The 22369-nt window shown below is 57.5% G+C and overlaps 2 protein-coding genes and 1 long non-coding RNA gene across 4 annotated transcripts in view; 2 read left to right on the forward strand and 1 right to left on the reverse strand.

The window, feature by feature from the left end:
* The window catches only part of STK24 (serine/threonine kinase 24), a 63292-nt gene extending 55838 nt beyond the window's left edge, over positions 1-7454 (forward strand). Inside the window, exons 9-11 of the mRNA XM_029936511.1 lie at positions 1567-1703; positions 6447-6815; positions 7087-7454. Of these exons, the coding sequence (XP_029792371.1) occupies positions 1567-1703; positions 6447-6483 (174 nt within the window). The 3' untranslated portion in view covers positions 6484-6815; positions 7087-7454. The remainder of the gene's footprint in view (positions 1-1566; positions 1704-6446; positions 6816-7086) is intronic.
* A 2136-nt stretch (positions 7455-9590) lies between these two features.
* On the forward strand, positions 9591-13982 carry LOC115289364. Its single transcript, XR_003907585.1, has 2 exons — positions 9591-9911; positions 10138-13982. It is a non-coding gene; the product is annotated as an uncharacterized LOC115289364 (long non-coding RNA).
* The window catches only part of FARP1 (FERM, ARH/RhoGEF and pleckstrin domain protein 1), a 230288-nt gene continuing 218224 nt past the window's right edge, over positions 10306-22369 (reverse strand). For both annotated transcript variants that reach the window (XM_029936510.1, XM_029936509.1), the window contains exons 20-27: positions 18606-18674; positions 18286-18375; positions 17572-17654; positions 17393-17505; positions 16737-16903; positions 13295-13402; positions 12904-13055; positions 10306-11670 (exon numbers count right to left, since the gene is read on the reverse strand). In XM_029936510.1, coding sequence (XP_029792370.1) covers positions 11589-11670; positions 12904-13055; positions 13295-13402; positions 16737-16903; positions 17393-17505; positions 17572-17654; positions 18286-18375; positions 18606-18674 — 864 coding nt within the window. In that variant the 3' untranslated portion in view covers positions 10306-11588. The remainder of the gene's footprint in view (positions 11671-12903; positions 13056-13294; positions 13403-16736; positions 16904-17392; positions 17506-17571; positions 17655-18285; positions 18376-18605; positions 18675-22369) is intronic.

A 22369-nucleotide genomic window follows, 5' to 3' on the forward strand; every position in this document is an offset into this window, starting at 1 on the left:
AGGGTCTGCCCTTTGAGATTGCCCAAGGGCCATGCTGGAGCCTGGGGCGTGGAGTTGAAACCGTGGGACGTACAGGGTACAGGGTGCTGATGACACAGCTAAATGACATGGGGCAGGTGGGGGCCCCCTCTGTGTCCCCCCTGGCTCTCAGCCTGGCTGATTTTTCTGGGTGCCTGCGCTCTCCCTCTCCTGTCCATAAGACACCCTCCTGCTCGTTACTGTGTTGTTGGCAGATGGCCCTTCAGCCCTTCTGGCTGTTTCCTTGGCCTCCTAGAGGCGCCGTTGTGACCCCCACCAGCATCAGGCAGGCAGCTCGGGAAAACGGCATGGATACTTCTGCGTGTCAGAAGCCGTGTATTTTCCATGGGGCATGTGAAGAAACTGTTCTGAAATCATCATTTGGAATTAATGAATTAATCCTAAATGGAATACTGCTTTGATTTTGATCCTCCCCCTGCCCCCTCTCCCCCAGTAGCCTGAAGGTAAAGTCACAGGAGTCTTTTCTTTGTTTTTATTAGTAGCACTCGATCACTGCATGTTTGAAGTGTTCAGCATGTACCATTTTACGGAACGCTCCCCAAATTTGTTCCGCGGTGTCTGCGCATGCGCGTTTTCCAGGCCGTCAGTGCGTGCAGGTGGCCCACTCGGAGTGGGCCGATCGAGCCAGGGAGGAGGCCCGATGTAGGAAAATGGGGGAAGAGGAGTCAGGACTTGTAAATACACTGTTCTCTGTAGTCCTTAAGTGATGGGCGGCCCTACAGGGACACAGGAGGCCATCTCCGGGGCCCCGCCCACGCCCTGCCTTCCCGTCCTCCCCCCCCCTCCCCCTTTCAGCCAGGGGGAGGGGCAGCGCGGTCAGGATGCAGCATATGCCGGGAGTGACATGTTCCCAGCAGCTTGAAAAGCGGAAACTAAAAGTGAATGGTTTCCTAAGGTGAAATCGAGAGGAGGGGCTCCTGCTGCCTGTGGACGAAACAGGTTTCCTTGTCGGGCACAGTGTGGTCGCATCCATCCCAGAGAGGGACTTCAGCGTCCTCAGCCTCATGTGAGGTGGTGCTGAGGACACTGCCGGGATTTCTTGTGGGGGCGGAGGGGCCGAGAGGGGCGCCGGCTTCCCAGAATTTAGGGGTGCCACTTGGTTGCATGAAGGCGAATGCTTGACAGCTCCCGGGGACCAGAAAGGCCCTCTACTGGAGCCTTCAGAGGCAGCCCGCCCCCACCAGGAGCTAGGACAGGGCGCACGGTGCAGCTGCCTCTGGGACCTGAGCGGAGCCACATTGCGGTTGAGTTTCTGGTAGAGATGAAGGCCGAAGTGGGCGAGCAGAGGGGCCAGGGCCACGATCGGATATGGAGAAGGTGCACGGGAGGCTGGCCGTCCCTGTTCCTTCCTAGCAGAGGCAGCAACTTGTCTGACCCCTGCCCTGCACAGAGTGCTGTCGGGGAGCTGCTCCTGGGAGGGGGTGGCAGTGGGCAGTGGTCCAGGCTTGTGGCCGGTCATGCGGACTGGAGGCGCTCGCGGCCCCTGGGCCCGTGTGGGTCATGCTCTTCATGCTTGCGTGTTCCCAGTTGAAGGAGAAGAGCCAGTCGTGCGGCGGGAACACGGGGCCCATCGAGGAGCTGCGCGGGGCCATCTACCTGGCGGAGGAGGCCTGCCCCGGGATCTCGGACACCATGGTGGCCCAGCTTGTGCAGCGGCTGCAGAGGTACCTGCGTCCAGGCGGGAGGGCCCTGGCGTGTCTGCCTGCGGCGCGCTCCGCGCTTGCCAAGGGACTGCTTGTCAGTCCTCTGTCCCGGTGGTGCTTTGTCCTCGGTTGGTTGCTGTTAGCTTCCCGGCCACACGGTTGAAGCAGAATCAAGTTTCAGAAAGTTCTGAGTCCTAGAAATCAGTCGCTATGGAAGAATGATAGGAATCTGGAAGCTACTGGGAAGGCCCACAGACGCTGTTCTCATGTAAACAAACATCCAGAGCCTTTAAAAGACCCCCCCCCCCCCGCCCCCACCACAGGCCACCACACCTGCTCCTAGTGAGGCACCTGACCATCCCCGGAGAGGCGTGCTCCTTAAAAACATGTTTGGTTTTTCTGTGTTCAGAGTCTGGTCCACAGCGCCAGAAGTTGGGGCTCTGTGAGTGAGGACATCCGTGTGTTCGCTTCCTCAGGTGCCTGGGCCACTTCTCCTGCCCCCTCGTGCCCGGAGCCCTGCCATGCGGGCAGTGTGCCCTGTCCTGCCTGTGGTTCGGGGGTGGGGGCCGGGGGGATGCCCTGGGCTTCCCTGCCCACTCTCAGACTTCTGAGAGGAGCCTCCTTGTGGAGGTCACTTCAGTGTCCCCTCCACAGAAGGAAGGGTAGTCATTTGGGGGTGGTGGAGAGAGTGGAGGTGTGCTGTGACTGGGGCTCTGCTCTGCACCCACAAACTGTCACCACTCCCCAAAACTCCAACCATGTCATTGCTTTGAAATTCACCTTCCTTAGGGCACCTGGGTGGCTCAGTCGGTTACCCGTCCAACTTCAGCTCAGGTCATGATCTCACGGCTTGTGGGTTTGACCCCACGTTGGGCTGGGCTCTGTGCTGTCCATGCAGAGCCCGATTCAGATCCTCTGCTTCCCTCTTTCTTTGTTCCTTCCTTGCTCACGATCTCTCTCTCTCTCTTTCTCTCTCAAAGACAAACATTTAAAAAGAAAACAAAAAGCACCTTCCAGGTGAATTGTGAATTGTCTAGACTCCTGAGCCCCTTCCAGAGCCTGGCGGAGCCTTGGTGAGAGTGAGGAGCATTTCAGCTCTTTCCAGAGAGGCTGCCTTGACAACACGTGAAGGAAGAAGTTAGGGGGCCTTTTGGGTTCCTTTTGCCACTTGGCGGTGACGGTATAAGGGGCTGCCCCCTGGCGGGCGCAGAGCCCTAGTGCGGCGGGCCTCAGGGGCCTGGCCCCGTTCCTCCCGGCTGGTCTGACCCCCCGGCCGCAGGCTCCTTGGTCGAAGGTGTCCGGCCTGCCCAGCCCATGCTTGAGGGCTGCTGGGCATGAGGCCTGTTTACTGGGCCTTCTCTTTTGAGGCCTTGGAAGAACTCAGTTACACTACCTGGTGTACCTCCCTCCCGTTGACGGGAACAAATCGCAGGCCTAGAGGAGGAGCGAACTGCAGCCACCCGTCCGCTCCCCCGCTCACGGGGCCGACAGGTCTGCGTGGTGAGAGGACCGCTGACTGTCCATCCAGGAGATGACCCTCATCTCGCTGCCCCCCCCCTTCTGTAATCAGAGCGTAGTGACGGCGCACTCTCCTCCTGCTCAGAGCAGCGTGCACCCCCCTCACTCCTCCGAGTCCCGCTTCATTCCTGTGAACAGGAGCCACGGAATCACCTGGAACTCAACCAGAAACTGCGGCTTCTGTGCTTGGTTTTGGTTTGGTTTTCTGCTTTCCTGGTGTCACTTTTAGGATTGTTGTCCACGTTGCCCTGAACCGTCTGATCTGAGATGGTTAGCAGGGAAGTGGCGTACGTGACTCGATTTCTCCAAGGCGCCAGGGCACAGGTGGTGTGGCCTGTGCGTGTCCGTTGCTGTCCCTGCTCCGTCCCGGCTGCCGTGGGCCCAGGGGCTCTGTCCCCACACGCTCCACCAGACAGCGTGAGCCACACACCGCTCCGTGGGGTCCTAGTAACCTCGTGAGAAAACGGTAAAAGTGGAACAAGGAAAATTAGTTGGAATAACAAGATTTAAAAAAAATTTTTTTTAATGTTTTATTTATTTTTGATACAGAGAGAGACAGAGCATGAGAGGGGGAGGGGCAGAGAGAGAAGGAGACACAGAACCGGAAGCTGGCTCCAGGCTCTGAGCTAGCTGTCAGCACAGAGCCCGATGTGGGGCTCGAACCCACCACGAATGTGAGATCTGACCTGAGCCGAAGTCGGAGGCTTAACCGACTGAGCCACCCAGGCACCCCAGAATAACAGATTTTTTAAGACACCGCTTCTCACACTTTTCCCCTCGACACGCAGTCAGTGCAGACTGTTACTGTTCAGGCATTTCACGTTTGCTTTTCTCCAGGTCATTGCAGTCCGTGTGTTTGACACTGGACAGCACGTTGCGGTGTGAACTGGCCTCGCCAGCCGCTGGTGCAAGTGTCGAGCGTATAGAAGTCACACGTGGCTGCCGCGGTCCACGTCGTGTTTGAATTTACTCGCCAGTGACGCGTTACGGACACTGAGTCCACGTTCTTCCTTCTTGTCTCCAGACCGTTCAGTCTTGTTTTCCCTTCCTTTGTGACGTGCAGACCCTCTGTCTGCAGCCAGCTGGGACCCTGCTCCTGAGGGGTCCTTAGTGGGACCCACAGGCTTCTCAGCAGGTGCCGTCACTTCTCTCTTCTGAGGCTCCCCGAGTTCTTCCTGTGTGTCCCCCACCCAGATGCCACCATGCCTTGGTGGCCCTGCGGCCACCTCGTTCCCATTTAGCTCCATGAAGGCGGGACCTCAGTGGATCGCCTCAGGAAAAATAACCGATTTCCGTCCAAGGCATTTCAGAGACTTCTCTATCTTCATTTGAATTGACGTGTGGGTCCTTTTCCGTAGTGTCAACTTTTCCCGTGGCTCCGGCATGTGTATTTCTTGGAAGAGGAGTTTGAGGATCTGTCGCTGAAGCCTGCTTTTCTGTTTTAAAAGAATTTTTTTTAACATTTATTTTTGCGGGACAGAGAGAGACCGTGTGATCGGGGGAGGGGCAAAGAGAGAGAGGGAGATACAGAATCTGAGGCAGGCTCCAGGCTCTGAGCTGTCAGCACAGAGCCGGACGCGGGGCTCGAACCCACAGACCGTGAGATCATGAGCTGAACCGAAGTTGGTCACTTAACCAACTGAGCCTCCCAGGCGCCCCTGAAACTCACTTTTCAAGAGGATCTTGCGTGTGATCATCTGTTCTCTGGGAGGCCGCCGAGTAGTTGAAACGCCTTAGAAGAGGAGCCAGAGGTTGGAACGTTTGACATTGCCTCCACTAAACATGTCCTCAGCCTTCTCAGTTTTGAGGTGGCCCAGGGGCTCCTGGCCATAAGAGGACCCCTGCTCCTTTTTAGCATTCTGAGCAAGGTAGCACTGCAGAATTAGCGGAAACCAGAAGAAAGTGCCCTTGACCCCACCAGCACCGGCCAGTTAGCATTATAGTCAGTTTCAGTTCATTGGCTTCCGTTCTATACAAATCATAAATTTATCCAACTTTTTACGTGTCTCCAAATTAGTGCACATAAAAGTTTTTGATGTTTTATAGTATATAGGAAAAATTGTGCATGTGAAACTATGTACTGCCTGTAGAATTTTATGTACACAGTAATTTGTGTGTATTTCTCATGTTAAGTATAATTAGGTTTTTTAACTAAAAAAGGGTTTTTTAGTGTTTATTTTTGAAAGAAACAGAGTGTGCGTGCAGTGGAGGGGCACATTGAGAGGGAGACACAGAATCTGAAGCAGGCTCCAGGCTCTGGGCTGTCAGGGTCCAGACGCAGGGCCCAACCCCTTGAACAGTGAGATCATGACTTGAGCCGAAGTTGGATGCTTAGACTGAGCTACCCAGGCACCCCTGTAATTACAATTTTTAATCTGCTTCAAAAATCGCTTTATTTACCTAACCGTTTCTCTACTGTTGGACATCAGAGTTCTTCCCTAAGTGTCACGATTACAAGAGTCTGTGGGGCATCTTCGTGCAGAACGCGGGGCTCCTTCGGGCCACGTTTCTCACACAGTCCAGCAAGTGGAGGCCCCGAACGAGCAGCGAGATCTTTGTAGCCATGAAGGGTTTCCTGTGCCGATACTTTTTTTTTTTAATTAAAAAAAATTTCTTTTTGCATTTGTTTATTTTTGAGAGAGAGAGTGTGAACAGGGGAGGGACAAAGAGGTGGAGACACAGAATCTGAAGCAGGCTCCAAACTGAGCTGTCAGCATAGAGCATGACATGGGACTTGAACCCACGAACCGTGAGATCATGACTGAGCTGAAGTTGGACGCTCAACCGGCTAAGCCACCGGGTGCCCCTTCTTTTTTGTTTTTGTTTTTTTTTTAATTTTACCTGTGCTGATACTTAAACCAGCCATGTGTACATGTCCCTGTCCCTGGAATCTTACGATATCTTCAAGTATTACTGATGTTGGAATTTTAAAAAATGGACTCCAGGCAACGCCCTGCCATTCATTGTGTTCACCTCTTCTTCCCCTGGGAGACCGCCCGTGTTCCCACTTTGCGCTACGGACTTTCCGTCCTTCCACGGACTGAACTTCACCTGTGAAAAGTCGTGTAGATCACGGTTTCCTTAGTTTCTGGGAATTCTCAGTATGATGATTATCCATCTGCTCCGCTTAATTTTTTTTATGGGCGTGGCACTGCCTAGAACAGGTCGGGTCTGGGGTGGTTTGGAGTTCTGCACGGAGGTTACAGAAATGACACTCACTTCTGTTTCTCTCGTTTTTCCCTCTAGATACTCTCTCAGTGGTGGAGGCACCTCATCCCACTGAAGTCCCTTCGGCATTTGGGGTTTTGTTTTTCTTTTCTTCCTTCTTCATCCTCCTCGTACCAAGTCCACGAGAGCCTTCGCCGACCCGGCTGCGGCGGCACGTCATCCGGGGCCACACGCCGCCCGTCCCCGTCCCTGCCAGCCGCCACCACGCGAAGCCTCCGGCTGGGGGGGGTCGGGTCGGCTCCTTCAAGCCATCATCTGATTTTACTGTTCTTGTTTTTAATTTTAGCCAGTGTGCACATATCAAGGAAAGTGTCTTTAAAAACAAAAACAGACCCTGAAATGTGTGTGTGGGATCACGACAAGGCCACATACGGATCGAAACCTCAGGTATCTTGCTTTAAGTTGCGCGCTCGCCCCGGCGGGAGCTGGAGAGTCGCTCTGGTGGGTCAGTGTACAGATCTGTATATAGCGCCCCGGCTCGGACCCCGCTGGCGCGCGTCAGGAGCCACCGTGTGCAAGCGGGCCGGGCGCTTCTGTAGATAATGTCAGTGGAGTAAATATTTGACAGGCCGTAACTCGAGTCTCTTGCCTTGCCTTTATTACATGTAAATTTTGGATTCTGTGATCAGTGATCTGGGTTTTGTTTTTGTATCTGCAGGGTTTGCCATTGATAATAATTAACGCCCCTCCTAGAACACTCCGCTTTGTGCCTCGCACAGGCCCGGCGCCCCCTCGTCCGCCCGGCGGCCCTCCTCGGTGCCTGTCGAGGCTGATTTCCTTTCCTTCGATGGTACTATTTCTTACTGTTTTGAATCGGAACATATCTTGCCTCATGAAGCTTTAATTATTTTAAGTTGCCCCCATGACGTTGCGCTCGTCTTAACATTTGTTCGAAATTGTGCCGCTGCCAACCTGCGCCCGCTGCGCCGCCCTCTCGGTGGGATTTCCTGTCGCTCCTTGTCGTGAGGCCCGCGTGTCCTCCCGCCTCCGTGCCCGAATGCTTCCATGAATAAATTTTATAACACACTTGTCGTGCGGTGTGACTCTTGAAACAGGACTGCAGGGGGCAGCGCACCTGCGTCGGAGGGTGTGTGGGGGCGTGTGCGTGAGGAGGGGGCGTGTCCGCCCTCCCAGGAGGAGGGGCCGCGGTGGGCCCGCCCAGGCCCGCGCCCACCTCTGCTCTGGAAAGATGGGGCCTTGAGAAGATGGCGCTGACCTGACATCGCTCACCTGTAAAGTCCTGCTCTCTTCCCAGGGACCTTGATCAAGGGCGGTTTTGTTTCCTTCGAGGAGCCCGGGCCTGCTGTTTGTCGGCCCGTCTGGCCGTGTTTTTCTTGGCTTGTGGCAGCACCTGGCTTTGCCAAGGTGAGAGGCAGGAGGGGACCTCCGGGTCTCTGGGGACAGAGTCCCTGCGGCCATCCTTGACCTGGCGCACGTGGCGCCGTTTCATGTTTGTTGATGCAAGGCGTGCTCTGTGCTGGCGTCGCAGTTCTGGGAGGGAAGCAGGACTTTTGGAAGCAAGGAAGGTACCGGAAGGTGTGGTAGGTGCCGACCCAGCGGCCCGGAAGCTCCTGAGAGGACAGAGGGCCCGGGCCAGAAACGTCTGCGCATGTGCCGTGTTTAGACGTGTTCCGGAGTGCAGGGTTCAGCGTCTGAAGTCAAGTCCTGATTTCTTAGGAAGGGAATGGTTAACTTCGGCGAAGGCTGCGTTCTGATTGGGGGGACAGCTGAGTGACTCGCGGATTCTTACCTTGTGTTTTCTGCCTCAGGAACATTCTCTCGGGTGATGGGACTTGAGGCTGGTACACTCCGTGTTTCAGCAGAGCGTTGTGGCCCCGTGAACGGTTTGCTCCCCTGTGAGGCAGAGGCCAAAGATGCGTTTGTTCACGCGGGAGACTGGCTCGGAGAAGGGAAGCCGTGTTGCCCCACAGTGAGCGGCTTGTCTGCTTCCCAGACTGCCAGTGTAGACCGTAGCTTTCTGCTTCGGGGGCCACGCTGCAGGGGGCCAGCGGGGTGGGGGGGGCGGAAGCCAGTCTGAGATGCGAGCAGCAGTCGTGCTCACGGGGAGGTGGGAGTAGCCAGTGCAGTGGGCGGGCGGGGAGGGTCCGCACGCGTCCCAGACGCTGGACTGGGATCCCTTTGCGGCCCCCCCCCCCCCCCGCCATGAGGCCCGTTGGCCGTGTAGCTGTGAGCGAGTGTCTTCTGGTGGGTGAGCTTCCTGGGGGAGAGGGGTTTGGGGCGGGGTCAAGACGTGGATCTCTTGCCCAGTCTGGTTTGCTTTCTGTGGACACACGAGCTGAAGTCTGTGCCTCTAAGGGGACATGTGAGCGTGCCTTGGACAACAGAAACTCTGCTGCCCGTCGGACCTGGGAGCCCGGTGTCCGGGATGGATTTGCTAGCTCTCGGAGGCCTGTTGATGCCAAGGCCCCGTGGCCACACTTGTCCAATTACAGACTGTGGATGGCCCGCCGAGTGGGAGAGGCCTGTGGGGAGCCCAGCTCCCACCTTCTGGAAACGGGGAGGCAGGAGATTGTGTCCGGCTGGGTTTCTGCGTCCCCTCTGGCTGTGCTGAGCAGGGTGGCCCTGTCTCCATGTACATGCCACACACCTGCATCCAATGGTTTTGTCCAGTTAGTCCTGTGAAATGTCTATTTCCGTTCTTCATGTGGCGTTTGTACCTTTCTTTTGGCAAAATGGTCCATTTATACACATTTTTATATTTCCTTAAAAAAATGGCTTCTATATTTCTGCTATAAAATATGGCAATAAGCGGGGCGAGTGCTGCAAGGCGTGTGAGCACAGGTACTGTATTGTGCAAGGTCAATAAAGTGCACAGAAAACGAACTCTCACTCGGTCTCGTGTGTGTAGAGGGCACGGGCGGAATGCTCCCCCCAAATTTATGTTACAGTCCTAATCCCCAGGGAGCTGGTATTTGGAGGGAATTAGGTGATGGGATTGGGGACTTTCACGAGAGAGACCCCCCCAGTGACCCTCCTCCCCGGCACCATGAGGATGCGGCGAGAAGACAGCTGGCCGTGAACTCGGCAGGCTCTCGCCGGACACCAGGTCGGCCGGTGCCCCGATCATCTTCCTGCCTCCAGAACCGTGAGATCCGTTTGTTTGTTCTAAGGTGTATTTTTTATTTTTGAGAGAAAATAAGCGGGGGAGGGGCTGACGGCAGCAAGCCCGTGGGGCTCAAACTGCCACATCATGACCTGAGCTACCCAGGTGCCCCCGCGTTCCTGTTTGAGCCGTCCTGTAGTTTTGTTACAGGACGGACTGATGTCCGGGTCGTCTCTGAGCCTCCCTGTGTGTTCTGGGAGCTTGGGACACATCTCACGTGGCCACGTGATTTGGACCTCACCTTTTCTCTGACGTCACAGGGGACACAGAGGTGCGGTACCAGCACTGTCCCAGGAGTGGTTCGGAGTCATCACTCGGTGACCTGGGACTAGATCACCTCATCCTCATGCCTTGTAGGGGTTAGTGACCGGGGACTTCTCCAGAGAGAATTGTTCCTGTTCCTGCGAATGTGCGGCCAGCCACTCCGTGACGGGTTCACCTTCCCAGGGGGCTGGGCCTACTGTGGGGTGTGGGGGAGTCACAGGGAACAGCGGGGCTCCGGGGCCCCCTTTCACAAAGGAAGCAGAGGGTGGCCCCCCACCCCGGTCTGCTTCGCTTTCATCCCTTGGGTTTTACTCCTTCTAGAGCCCCTGACCAGCCCCCAGCAAGGTTGTGCTCCCCAGTTCAGCTGGAGCAGAGGGACCGTCACACACCAAGTGTCCTGTACACACGCTGTTTTCGTGTCCGCCCCTCGATGGCTCCCTCCCCACAACCTGCCCGAAGGAGGTGAAAAGAAAGACCAGACAAGGTTGGTTATGTTTTGCCTTAAAACTTGAGTATGCTGGATTGTGGCGTGAGGTATTTTTATTCCCTTTTGTTAGTACTGAAAACCATCTGGTACATATTCGTAAGGCAAATGATGAACACGTCTCGGGCTCCTGGTCCATCTGCACGTTGCCGTTTCCACGCCCACCAGTCCCAGCCTCCCCACGGCGGGCCGCCCCGTGTTTCCTGGGGAAGGGGCTCTCCCAGCTGTGCTGCGGGCACTGGGAGATGCTGGACTGGTCGCCCCCCTCTGGGCCGTGTCAGAAAGGGTTTAAGAATACTCGGGAATAGCAGCCCCCGCCCCCCGCAGAGGACACCTTGCCGAGTGGGCACCAGCAATTACGCCAGGAGCCGGGTTCCCGGGGAGGGTGCGCGGGGGCGCACTGCTGCCCCCCATGCCTGGGGGCGGGGAGGAGTATAGAAAGGAGGGGAGAAGGTTTGTTTGAAGACAGGCACGATAGACACTACTACTGAATGTGCAATTCCAAGCCACAGTTGCAGGACACGGGAATGACGGGGGCCGCACCCACCCTCGGGACGTCACAGCTCACAAATGGCCCCGGTTACAGACATACAGGTTCTCATGCTTGTGCACCGCGCACACCGCCGCGAGTGCGGGCGCGGCGCTGGGCTCCGCCTCTCGGGACAGAACGCGACCCCTTCAGCGATTTGGTCCACTTCCTTGGAGCAGAAGACCCCAGGGTGTGGAACATACTTCGTGTGCTGCAAACTGCGTATCGATCAAAGAAGTAAATCCTACTAACTCGCTACTATTATAAAAGTAGAAAGGTTGAAAAAAACGAAATCGGAAAATGATCTCATTTGCTTAAGACGGTGCCAGGGTATCACAAACATTGGAAAAATCCGCTTTAAAATGCACCAGCCTCTAAATCGAAAGAAGGGTCTTTTTTAAGACAAAGAAGAGCACTTGCCCGGTCGCGTTTGGTTGAACGGATGCGGCTGTACTGCTCTGAAGGTGCAGTTTGTGAAGAACAACTGTCATTTGGCACTACGTTAATGACCACGCTTTAATACTGGCTCGGGCTGGAAAGCGCCCCCGCGGGAGGACGACAGAAGCTCCGGCGTCCGCGGGGGGAGCGCGTTCCGCTCCGACGACACACGAGCGAGCGGCTCGGAAAGACAAGGTTAGAACGGTGTGGCGGAGGGACAGGGATCTGGGTCCCGGCCGCGTGTTAATTTTACGAGGCGTCGTTAATACAGAGGAAAAGGAAGGGTCTCCCAGGAAAGCCGCCGCTGCTCAACCATCCGCGTCAGTACACGTGGGATTCTTTGTGACTCAGAACGTGGGCGCGGGAGGCCGAGCTGGTCGCGCTGCGGATCACCTCCATCCACCTAAGACCAGAAAACGAAAGGACAGTCCAGGGTCACTTTGGTAAAAGTGTCCCGGTACCCAGCCTGCGTCATTACATAGGTGACACGCTGGTGCCTGGTCCGTAATGTGCTGCGTGAGCAGAGTTCCTCCTGGTCCCCAAGTAACTGAGCGCAAGGCTAAGGGTTCCTCTAGGTGTTCCTGGGGAACAGTCTGAGAACCACTGGCTGGGGCGCTCATTTTGTAGAGAACGAAAGTGCCCAGGATGGACGCACCCTGCCCAGGTGATATGGTGGGTTCCTGTTCCGCCTCCTGGTCTGTCCACAGACCCCTGGCTGTGTGGGTATTTGTGGCTCTCCCCGACCCTGGGGGACGGTGTCCAGAGGCGTTTTGGGGGGGGGGGGTCACAGCAGAGAGTGGCCAAGTAGACTCGAGTGGGAAGGGGCCTGGGATGCCCCTGAGCAGCATCTAAGGCACAGGACCCCCCCCCGTCCCCCGAGAACTGAATGGGCCCCAAGGTCGGCAGTGCTGAGGGTGGGGGGAGGCCCAGGTTCCTGCCTCCTCGAGCCACCGGTCTGTTGAGGATCAGTCTCAGTTCTCTGGTCCAGGCTCAGATTTGAGAAGAGTTCTCCCCGGGGCTCACTTTTCAAGCCGTGTACCTTATTAGGAGGCCTTGACTTTGGTTTTCAACCACTGAACTGATGTTCCTGGCCACGGGCACGAAGGACCATGCTGTGTCCCATCGGCCTGGCTAGACCCCCTCCGGTCGATGGCCTGAGGACCCCACCCCTGCCCACGCTGCAGGATGCCATTCCTGGGAGCCCAGAACTACGACCTGAAGTTCTGGGAACAGTCTGAAAATCGGTCAGATGTGAGAGCCTGGCTCTTCCCATTCTTCTTTAAAGATTAGGGCTCCTGGGCCGCCTCCCACCGCGCACCCGTCTGAGATGGTGACCCCGAGAAGCGTTAGGAGGTTTTCTTCCCTCATGTGGTCTTCCGGCCCTGGCACGCTCCCACCCGCCGTAAGTAATACTCCAGAGACGGAAACAACATGTGTGTTAGGGATTTAAACGTGCACCATGTGTGGCCGGGACCCGGTCCAGGCTCAGGGCTGATGTTAGGAGACTGCCTACTTCGCCCTCAACAAAGGTCAAGGGCATTTTGGAAGTGAGTAAACCGCCCAGACCCGCGGCGGCCAATGGAGCTGCTACTGTACCTGGCTCGTGGGGGAGGCCGCCCCGGCGGAGGGGCCTTACCTTTCGAATGTGTATTCGCTTTCGGCCCTGAAGTAGTACACGTGAGACTTGAAATGCAGCTTGAACACGTAGTCCTTGTGGATGTCCTCGGCCTCCGAGGGGATGGTGAGCGAATAGCCGAGCAGGGGCAGGCTGGCCAGGGGGTGGTGGTCCTGGGGAGAGTGGACAGATGGCAGCTTTGGAGATGCGGCTGCAGGGAGCGGGCCCAGCCCGCCACGCAGGAGCCTTCGACAAGGTCACCCCGCCCCCCGACCAGCTTTCTGCCGACGGGCCCCACTGGACCTCGAGGGGCTCAAGGACGCGGCCTGCACCTGCTCATGCCCGGGCAGGTGGCTCGGGTGTCGGTCCCCTCAGCCCAGACCCCGGCCGCCCCATCCTGTGGGGCGAGTACCTGGTGGGACTTGTAGAAGAACAGGCAGAAGTTGGTGAACACCACCCACAGCTTCTGCCACCCGTTGCTGTTTTTGAACTTCCTCAGCAGGTTCCCAGACAGCTGATTCTGAAAGACAGGGGCGTGGGTGACTGGCACGGGTGCCCGGCCTGGCTCCTGCACGTGACTGAGGGCTCCTGCTGGCCCTGTGGGTAGTCTCTTGAGCCTGATTTAGTTCTTGGTCCCCGTTACTGCTTGATTTGCACTGCTCTCCGCTCTGTGTCAGGGGCACTTCGGGCTCCATGCACTGGTCCCTCTAAACTCTAGACAGAAAGGAACCGTTCTCCAGGGTGACATGCTGGCAGGCCCTGCGCGCCATCTAGTGGCCTTGGCAGGAACGCCAGCCTGCAGCAGAATGTGTCCCCGGCCTCCAGCTGCCTGGGACTCCGGGAGCTGAAGGAAGAGGGACCAGGACAGAGGGGCTGGTAGTGCAGTTCCCCCGGGACCCCCCCTGCCCCCCCACCACGGCTGCAGCAGGACACTGAGCACAGGCGTCCGACTCCAGAGCCCCATGGCCGGTGCCAAGACCCAGAAGGTCCGTCGCTCATTACCAAGGAGACGAAAAGAAGCATGAAACGATGGTGGGGACAGTCCCATAGCTTTGTGTCAAGTGGGCAGATTACTACATTAAAAAATCTCTACAAATATACCTGAGTCTGCTGTATTCTGATCCTCTGTGGCTCTTCCTATAAAGCATTATTAAAAGACCTCCCTAAGTAGGGTCCCCGTGCCAGCAGGACAGAGCCCTTGAGTGGCTCACACTCCGATGGGGAGACAGTGATGCGGTGGAAAGGGGGCACACTGCAAACAGTGGGGGTGCCAGACAGTGCCCTGTCCCCCCCCACCGGGACAACCACTGTGTCACCCTGTCTGGCTGCCAATTGGCCATGGGCATAAAGTGACATGAAAACCGGGTACTCGGAGTTGCAAGCAGAGCTGGGGAGCGTCACACACGATCACGAGTCACCCTGAAAGCAAGGGGGAGACTCTCTCCCTCTACCGAACCCAGCTCCTCCGGCTTCTGGCGTCCAGAACCTCTGGTACGTGGGTCCCACAGCGCGGTGCACACGCCGTGTCCCATCCAGGCCGGCTCCCCCCGGCCACCTTTCTGGAACATGCCACGTTCAAACTCCCCACATCCCTAGCGGCCCCCGTGGTCACGAACTGCACTCCAACTCCTCGTCCCTTGGCTTCACTGGGGCACACCTCTGTCCCCTTCTCAGGTCACAGGTCCCTAAGTCTCTACCTGTTCTGCCCCTGTGCTCTAGAGCCTGAACCCACAGGGGCAGACGACTCCCGGCTGCCTCCAGCCTGGCGAGTCCCCCGCTGCTGCCTTTACTGGACAGGACAGCATCCCTGACCCAGACCTGGCTGATGCCCCGCTTCCTCACGGTCTTGCGCAGCGGCCCCCTCTCCTGAGCTCCCCGACTCCCGGGTGGAGGGAAGGCCTCTGCACTCTGCCCTCTTCCTGGCTCACATCACCACTCAGTCTTTATTCTGGACCGGATTGTGGCTCCCAGGAAGTTAACGTTCAAATCCAAAGCCCTACTACCTGTGGACCGTGACCTGATTTGGAAATAGGGTGTGTGTGGACATCAAGGTGAAGATGCGGTAACCGGTGTCCTTACAACGGACACCATGGAGACCTCTCGGTGGGATGGAGGCAGAGGCTGGGGTGGTGCGTCTACAAACCAAGAAACACCAAGGAGTTCTGGTCTTGCTGGGAGCTGGGGGAGGGGCACCTCCCCCAGCTCCCAGCCCCACTGGGGATGCACTTCCCCGTGTAACGTGTTCCGGCGGCCCGGAAACTCGGAGAGACAGCCCCCTCCCCTGCAGATTGCCCCTCAGGGCCATCCCTTCCAGCTGGGTCCTCCCAGGACCCAGACTGCCCACGCCTCCAGCACCTGCCAACTCTGCTCTAGGACGAGAAGGCTCCACAGGCCCTTCCAGCACCAGACCCCATGTCTATTCTGGGCCCCTGATGCCCCCGCGCTCCTGGCCTGCCTATGACCTTCCGTGTCTGCCAGGCACATGCCCAGCCTTCCCCAGCCTTCCCAGTACAGGCACGAGCCCTGCAGAGGAAGGGAGAGGACCGGGGTGCGGGACCCAGAGCCGTCAGGAGGGCAAGGAGCTGCCTGCCCCCCGCCCCCATCACCGGGCAGGGCCCCAGGACCTGGGGGCAGGGGGAGGGCATGTGCCTGGCACGGAAGGCACCCCGGGCGGGGGGGTCTGACAGGGAGGGGGGCGCCTGCAGAGGGGCAGGCCCGCCAGGCCATGAGACTTCCGCCTGCGTCGCCGCTCCTGAACCCCACAGGCCCGGGGCCGCGGGGGCCGCCAGACCTCAAAGGGTGTCTCGTTCAGGCTCACCAGGCAACGAGGCAAAATCAGACACGCGTCGTAGCCATTTAAAAACGTCCAACCCCGTTTTTAGGTCACGTGCTGCAAATAAGCAGGGGCTGGCCTGAGTGTGGGTTTGGGACCGGGTCTGCCGCTCACCTGACTGTGCAGACACAGGGCTGCAGCCTTGCAGGCCCGTCACCCGAAAGAGCTGGCCCTGAGGCAGTGTCTGGACCCCAGGACCCCCCTGCTGCGGCCTACGTGCTGCCGGGGTGTAGAGGGGGGGCTCCCGGCCTCCCAGCCTCTGTGCCTGGAGGTCAGTGGACAGTGGAGCAAGGCCCCCTCTCTCCCTCAGCGAGGCACCCTCTCCGGCTCCCCTGGGCCGGCTGGACAGACTAGCTCCCTCCCTGCTACGGGGAGAGCCCTCCACACCCCGTGCCAAGGGGGCTGGGCAGGAGGGCAAAGCCCGTCCCTGTGGGGTCGAAGGAGTGGGGATGTTCGCTGCCAGTCCCCGGGAGGGCCCGGTGCCCAGGGCTGGGGCCTCGGACGCGTCCTCCTGGGGATGTTTGCAGACAGGCGCGGGCGTCAGGACACTAGCTGTAGCAGGGAATGCCGTGAAGGTCACTTCCAGAGAACAGCCCCAGACTGTCCCTGCAGACTAGCCATCAAGAAAGGGTTGGCACGTTCCCAACACCATTGCTTCCAAAAGCAAAACAAAGCACCATTCTCGGCCCACAGCCTCCTGGGACATTTGCTCAGGCCAGGCCCGTTTAGGAATTCGGAACCTTCCACGTGTAACAAGACAATCCCACACCTCCGCTAGATGGCCCCCCCCAGAAGTGGGTTTGGGGGCGGCAGCAGCCCAGCATCTAAGGTGACCGTGTGGCCGTGACCCAGGGTTTCATCCACGAACTGTGCCCCACATGGTCCTGGCTGGCGCCAACTTTCCGACCCCACTGCCTCCCTGGGCCCCTGTCCACGCGCCTGTGCCCACGGATAACATCCGCTGCCTGGCCAGCTCCGTGAGAGGAGGGACGGCAGCAGCCTGGAAAACGTCGCCACGTACCTCCACGGCGACGCTGAAGTCCACCATGGACACGCTGGTGTTGCGGTGCCAGCACACGTGCACCATGGTGTTGCCGCGGTGCGGCGCCTGGCGCTCCAGCGACGTGCGCGACGCGCTCAGGTCGTCCTCCGACTCCTGGTCGGCCACCGCGGCCTCCTCGGGGGACTCTGCGGGAGGCAGCGAAGGGCAGCACTTCAGATCTCTGCTGGCCAGGAAAGGGACCCCTCTGGGGACCCTGCCGGGCGCTGGGCGGGACTGGACGGGAGGGGGCACACTTCCCTGGGGAGCCCCGCGCCCCCGCAGAAGGAAGCCACGCGAGCAGCCCTCTCCTGTCAGGGTCCCACCCTGGGGGTGTGTGCTGGGGAGCCCCTGACACACTCGAGCACTGGGAAGGGGTCCTCTCCCTGCACGTGGACCCTCTGGCCCACAGGCTGCCGTGCTGGCCCAGGAGGGGGGACGGGGGCCTGTTTACTCTTAGGAACTAGAGGGTCCTTGATTATTAGCTTCAAACATAAACGTCCCCCACAGCGAGGAGGCCACCTGGTAGGGGGTACCCTTCCCCCAGAAGCCAGAGCTGTCCCCTGCCCTCCCCCCCCAGGCTAGTGCCCGGAGGGAGCGCCCGGGAGGCACCGGGAAGCCCCCCGCCCCGCACTCACTGTGGTCAGGGGGGCTGCTGGCCAGGAACTCGGGAGTGGGGCCGCTGCTTTTCTCTGCCAAGTCGATGGCCATCTGTATGTCCTCCACCCACTTCTCCATCTCGGCTCTAGAGCTGCGGAAGAGGCGGCGTCAGGTCTTCGGACTGCGGCCGGGGGAGCGGGGGAGGGGTCGGACTTACCCGGCCGCCACGACGATGGACTGCCGCTGGCCCCGCAGGGTCAGGCAGTGGGGCACGCCCCACTCGTCCTCACTCTCCTCGATCTGTGGGACGAGCGAGCAGAACGTCACTGCCAGAGGCCGGGGAGACACGCGGTGCGTTTTCAGACGTTCACTAAACTGGCTACGGCTCAGAGGAACCACGGCCGATAAACCACAATCAGAAAGCCAAAAGGAAAGTCAAGTGCGTTGAAATTTTTTGGGGGCAGAGCCCATGAACTTCCTTCTCTCCAACCACTGAGGGGAGTGAGTTTAAGTCAGGGAAACAGTCCTGGGCGGACAGGCGTCCTGTCTGCATCTGCCAACCAGGGGCCACAGGTCCTGAGACCTGTCCACTGGCACCTCCCTGGGGAGAGACGGGTGGCCCCTCCACCTGGGGGTGGGCTCAGCCTTTCCACGTGGATGGGGTGGATGGTCTTTCAGGGCCCTTAGCCCCAAGCAAGAAGAAAAGTAAAAGGCAGATTAGGACTTCGTGGCCACGGCATCTGGCTTCCTCACTTGATTCTAGAAGGAACATACCCATGCGTCCCACGTGCAGGGCGCGCCAGGTCCTGAGCCCCACATGCCTTCCTCCCGTGCGGGCACCTGCTCCGTTATCGGGCCTGCGAGGTGCAGGCCGTCCGGTGGGGGCCCCTCCGATCTCGAGCCTGCGCACACCCCTCGTGCGCGTACTCACCGTCATGCCGTACAGCGGGAGCTGCCCGTGGACTTTGAACTGATTCGAGGCCGTCAGCCCCCTGCTTGTGTACAGCAAGACATCGTTGAACTGAGGAGCAAGGACGAGTGCAGGTCAGACGGACGGGCTCCGCTGAACAGCAGGCGCCCAGAGCAGGTTTCAGAGTTGTACACGGCCGTCAAGGGTCTCAGTAACTGCCTCTGAGCAGTGCAGACCGCTCCGCCTCCACCGTCCCTGCCCCCCCCCCCCCGCCCCCGCCTTCTGAGTGGCGCCGGGGGTCATCCATCACCGTGAAGACTGACAGCCGTCAGCGCACTCACCAGGAAGAACATGCGTTGCTGGAGGCCCTTGCCGGAGAGCTTGCTGAGGCTGCCCAGGCGAATGAATTCCTACGGGCGAAACAGACCCCGACGGTTGGCTGGCACCCGCACTCCGCACCCCTATGGGGTCCCTGTCCCGGCGCAAGCTGCAGCCATCATGGTTACTGTTTGCTGAATGCTAAGCTCCTGCCCTTCCCAGGAGCCCACGAGGCAGGGACCACAGTCAGTTCCACTCAGAGAGAAAGCAGTGCTCAGAGGGCCCTTCCGGGAGCCTGTGACTCTGCACTTAATCCCCAGGCCCTGCTGGTTTCCAGCTGGGAGGGGCAGGGGGCACAGAGTGGCGGCAGGGGGCTGGGGAGACAGCCACAGGAGAGGTGGGGACAGCGAACATGCTCCAGGACTCACAGCTCTGGTTCTTAGGAACAAGTGAACTGTGCTCTAGGACCAAACAGAAGCGGCAGAGGGGTCTCTGGAATGCCTCCTCCCAGACTATTAAACCCCGGAGGGCGTGCAGATTTGGAGCTCTTACCCCCCCCAAACTATTAGTTTTTAAACAGTGATAGAACACACCTAAAACTTACCATTTGTGACCTTTATGAGTTCCAAGAGCACATGCGTGGGGAAATCATTACCCGAAACCCCGTGCCCATTAAGCGGCCCCTGTCCACTTTGCCCTTGCCCTAGACCTAGCACCTGGCTCCCACCGATTGGTTTTCTTTATGGATTTGCTATCTGGGTATTTCATGTGAATTGAGTCTTGTCATATGTGACATTGTGTATGTCTGGCTTCATTCACTTCTCTGGTCTTCAAGTTTCAGCCACATCGTAGTACATGCTAGAACTTCGCTCCTTCCGGGGCGATTTTGTCATATAGATTTATCACGTTGTATGTATCTGACCACTGGATGGAGGACAGACTTTCAGGTTCAGGTGTTGGTTTGAACACCTGTTTTCAGTTCTTCCGGGCATATGCGGAGGTGTGGACTGGCTGGGTCATGGGGAAATTCTCCGGCTCCTTACTAAGGAACCCCTGACTGTTCACAGGGCTGCTTCTAAACCGCGGCGGCAGGTCCCTTAACACCTTCCACATTCCTCCCGTAGAGGATTTTATTTTAAACCACAGACGAGGGAGGGGCAAGAGGCCCCTAATGTCCGTAAGAGCGAGCTGCTTCCTTCTGGAGGGAAATCCAGTCCATGCCTCTGAGTTTTAACCAAACGAAGCCCCCCAACCCCTCCGGTCCCTGCCACTGTGACGGGAAGGCCACGCACAGGCCCAGACCGACACCCTGGTGTGGGGGTGGGGAGTGCTGCCTCAGGCAGGGTTCCTGCCCTCCACGAGGGGGCGCAGTCCCGGGCTGAGCGCTGCTGGAGGGTGCGCAGGATTAGCCTGAGCACCGTGCTAGGAAGGACACCCCATGCAGCCCAGGGGCGTCTCCAAAGTTAGGCGCGCTCCTGCAAAGCTCAGCTTTCAAAATTCTGCCTATAGACAAACCAGAGCTTCCCTCCCACCCAAGAGGTTTTTCGGGAATTTAATGACACTCAGTTAGCTTAGGTGTATGGAACAGCACCCGGTTTTAAAACTTGTTCCCCTCAAGGCCTGTGACTCCCTCCTTCCGTGTCATTCAGCCGTGACTTGAGGCTGGAGAGAGAATATGGACAGAAGGCGGGTGCCTTTATAAGTAATAATGATCTCTATTTATTAAAAAAATTTTTTTGAACGTTTACTTTTGAGAGAGAGAGTGTATGGGCAGCAGAGGAACAGAGAGAGATGGAGACAGAATCTGAAGCAGGCTCCAGGCTCTGAGCTGTCAGCACAGAACCTAGTGTGGGGTTCGAACCCATGAACCGTGAGATCATGACCTGAGCCAGCTTAACCAATGACCTGGCTTAACCAGCTGAGCCCCCCAGGCGCCCTGGCTATATATTTTTGCACATCCAAAGTTAAGAGAAAATCATACTGATTCCAGTGGCCTTTACTAAGGCTTCCTTCCACGTGGGTGGCCAAACGTGGCTACTGAGTGCCGAGGCCTGGAGCCATGTTCCCAGCAGCAGGGCCAAAGTAAATCCCGGCTTTCAGCTGCACCCAGCATTTGCCACATACTCCTGATAATCTTTTGCAAAGAGTCTTCCGGTCAGTCTCATCATTGGGTCCCCTGGCAGAAACACCCGGATACACAGGGAGGTTCCCTCGTCTTCCCTACGTTTCAGGCTTAAAGTTTCCGGGGTGGCAGCCTGTCGGACACGACTGAAAGCCCCCGGCATAGCAGACACGGCGCCTGTGTGAAGACGAAGGCAGACTGGGCAGCAGATCAAGGACGCGGACGCTTTGGAACCTGGGTGATGCGCACTTTGAGACACAGGAGCCCTAGAGATGAAGATCCCGCGGAAGAGAGGGCTGCGCCCCCTCCTATCTCTGATCCCTGGGCAACGCGTGCTTCTTGGGAAGAGAACTGAAAGCAGGCTGCTCTGTTTTCGTGTCCCCAAGGCCTGGGAGCAGCTCTGCCAGGCCCTGCCTCCCTGGGGGACCTGGGTTCCCTGAAGGGGGCTGGGCAGGGGAGGGCCAACGGCCCAAGTGAACGTGCCTCTCCTAGAATCACATTCGGGCTAAAGTGTTATTTTAACTCTGAATTAAAATTACATTTTGTACATGGGGCACCTGGGTGGCTCAGTCGGTTAAGCGTCCGACTTCAGCTCAGGTCATGATCTCACAGTTTGTGGGTTTGAGCCCCGTGTTGGGCTCTGTGCTGACAGCTCAGAACTTGGAGCCTGTCTTCGGATTCTGTGTCTCCCTCTCTCTCTCTCTCTGACTCTCCCCGGCTCGCACTGTCTCTCTCAAAAATAACAAAAAAAAAAAAAAAAAAATTACTTATGTACAGAAAATTGCGTCTTTTAACAATTATTTTCATATGTCCAGAACTTACGTGCTCTTGTGCACGAATTTTCCTCTGCCTTTGCATCACCATTCTACCTGATTGTTTTAAAGAAGTGTTTTTCCTTGGCTTCCATTTACATTTGCCTAACTTTAGAAAAATAAAATGAGATGTCTCCAATCCTCTGAGAATACTGTAGGGGAAACGTAAATTAGCAAATCAACCAGGAAGGAGAAAAAGCAGAAATGGAGGTCAAAGCCTTGCTTTAACCCCTTCTAACACAAAACTGTGGAGTTGTAAGGTTCAAGGTGTTGTCCCAATTGTGTCCCAGCTGGAAGGAAGCCGCTTCACTCAGAAGGAGACCATCTTAGAGTGGAGAGCCCATATTCAGAAGGTTCAAGTTTAAGTCACTTGAACACTGCCTTTCTTTTTTTTTTTTTTTTTTTTTTTTTTTTTAGTGTTTTATTTATTTTTGAGACAGAGAGAGGCAGAGCATGAGCGGGGAGGGGTAGAGAGAGAGGGAGACACAGAATCTGAAGCAGGCTCCAGGCTCCGAGCCGTCAGCACAGAGCCTGACGTGGGGCTCGAACACACGAACGTGCGATCATGACCTGAGCCGAAGCCAGACGCTTAACCAACTGAGCCACCCAGGCGCCCCGAACACTGCCTTTCTGGCTTCGCCTCAAACAGCTTGCTTACTTACCCTTCCTGGAATCACAAGATTGTCGATGCCAATCAAGTCTTTCTTGAGTTCATGCAGCTTCTGGAAATTCTCCATCTTGATCATCGTACCGTGGAGCTGCACCACCATTTCAGTAATCTCCGCTAGGGCAGCTAGCAGGGGACAGAACGGGAAACGGCAGCATTAGTGGCCGACGAGGGTCAGTTTTCCCC

The sequence above is a fragment of the Suricata suricatta genome, chromosome 4 (genome assembly GCF_006229205.1).
Source record: "Suricata suricatta isolate VVHF042 chromosome 4, meerkat_22Aug2017_6uvM2_HiC, whole genome shotgun sequence".
NCBI classification, from domain to species: Eukaryota; Metazoa; Chordata; class Mammalia; order Carnivora; family Herpestidae; genus Suricata; species Suricata suricatta.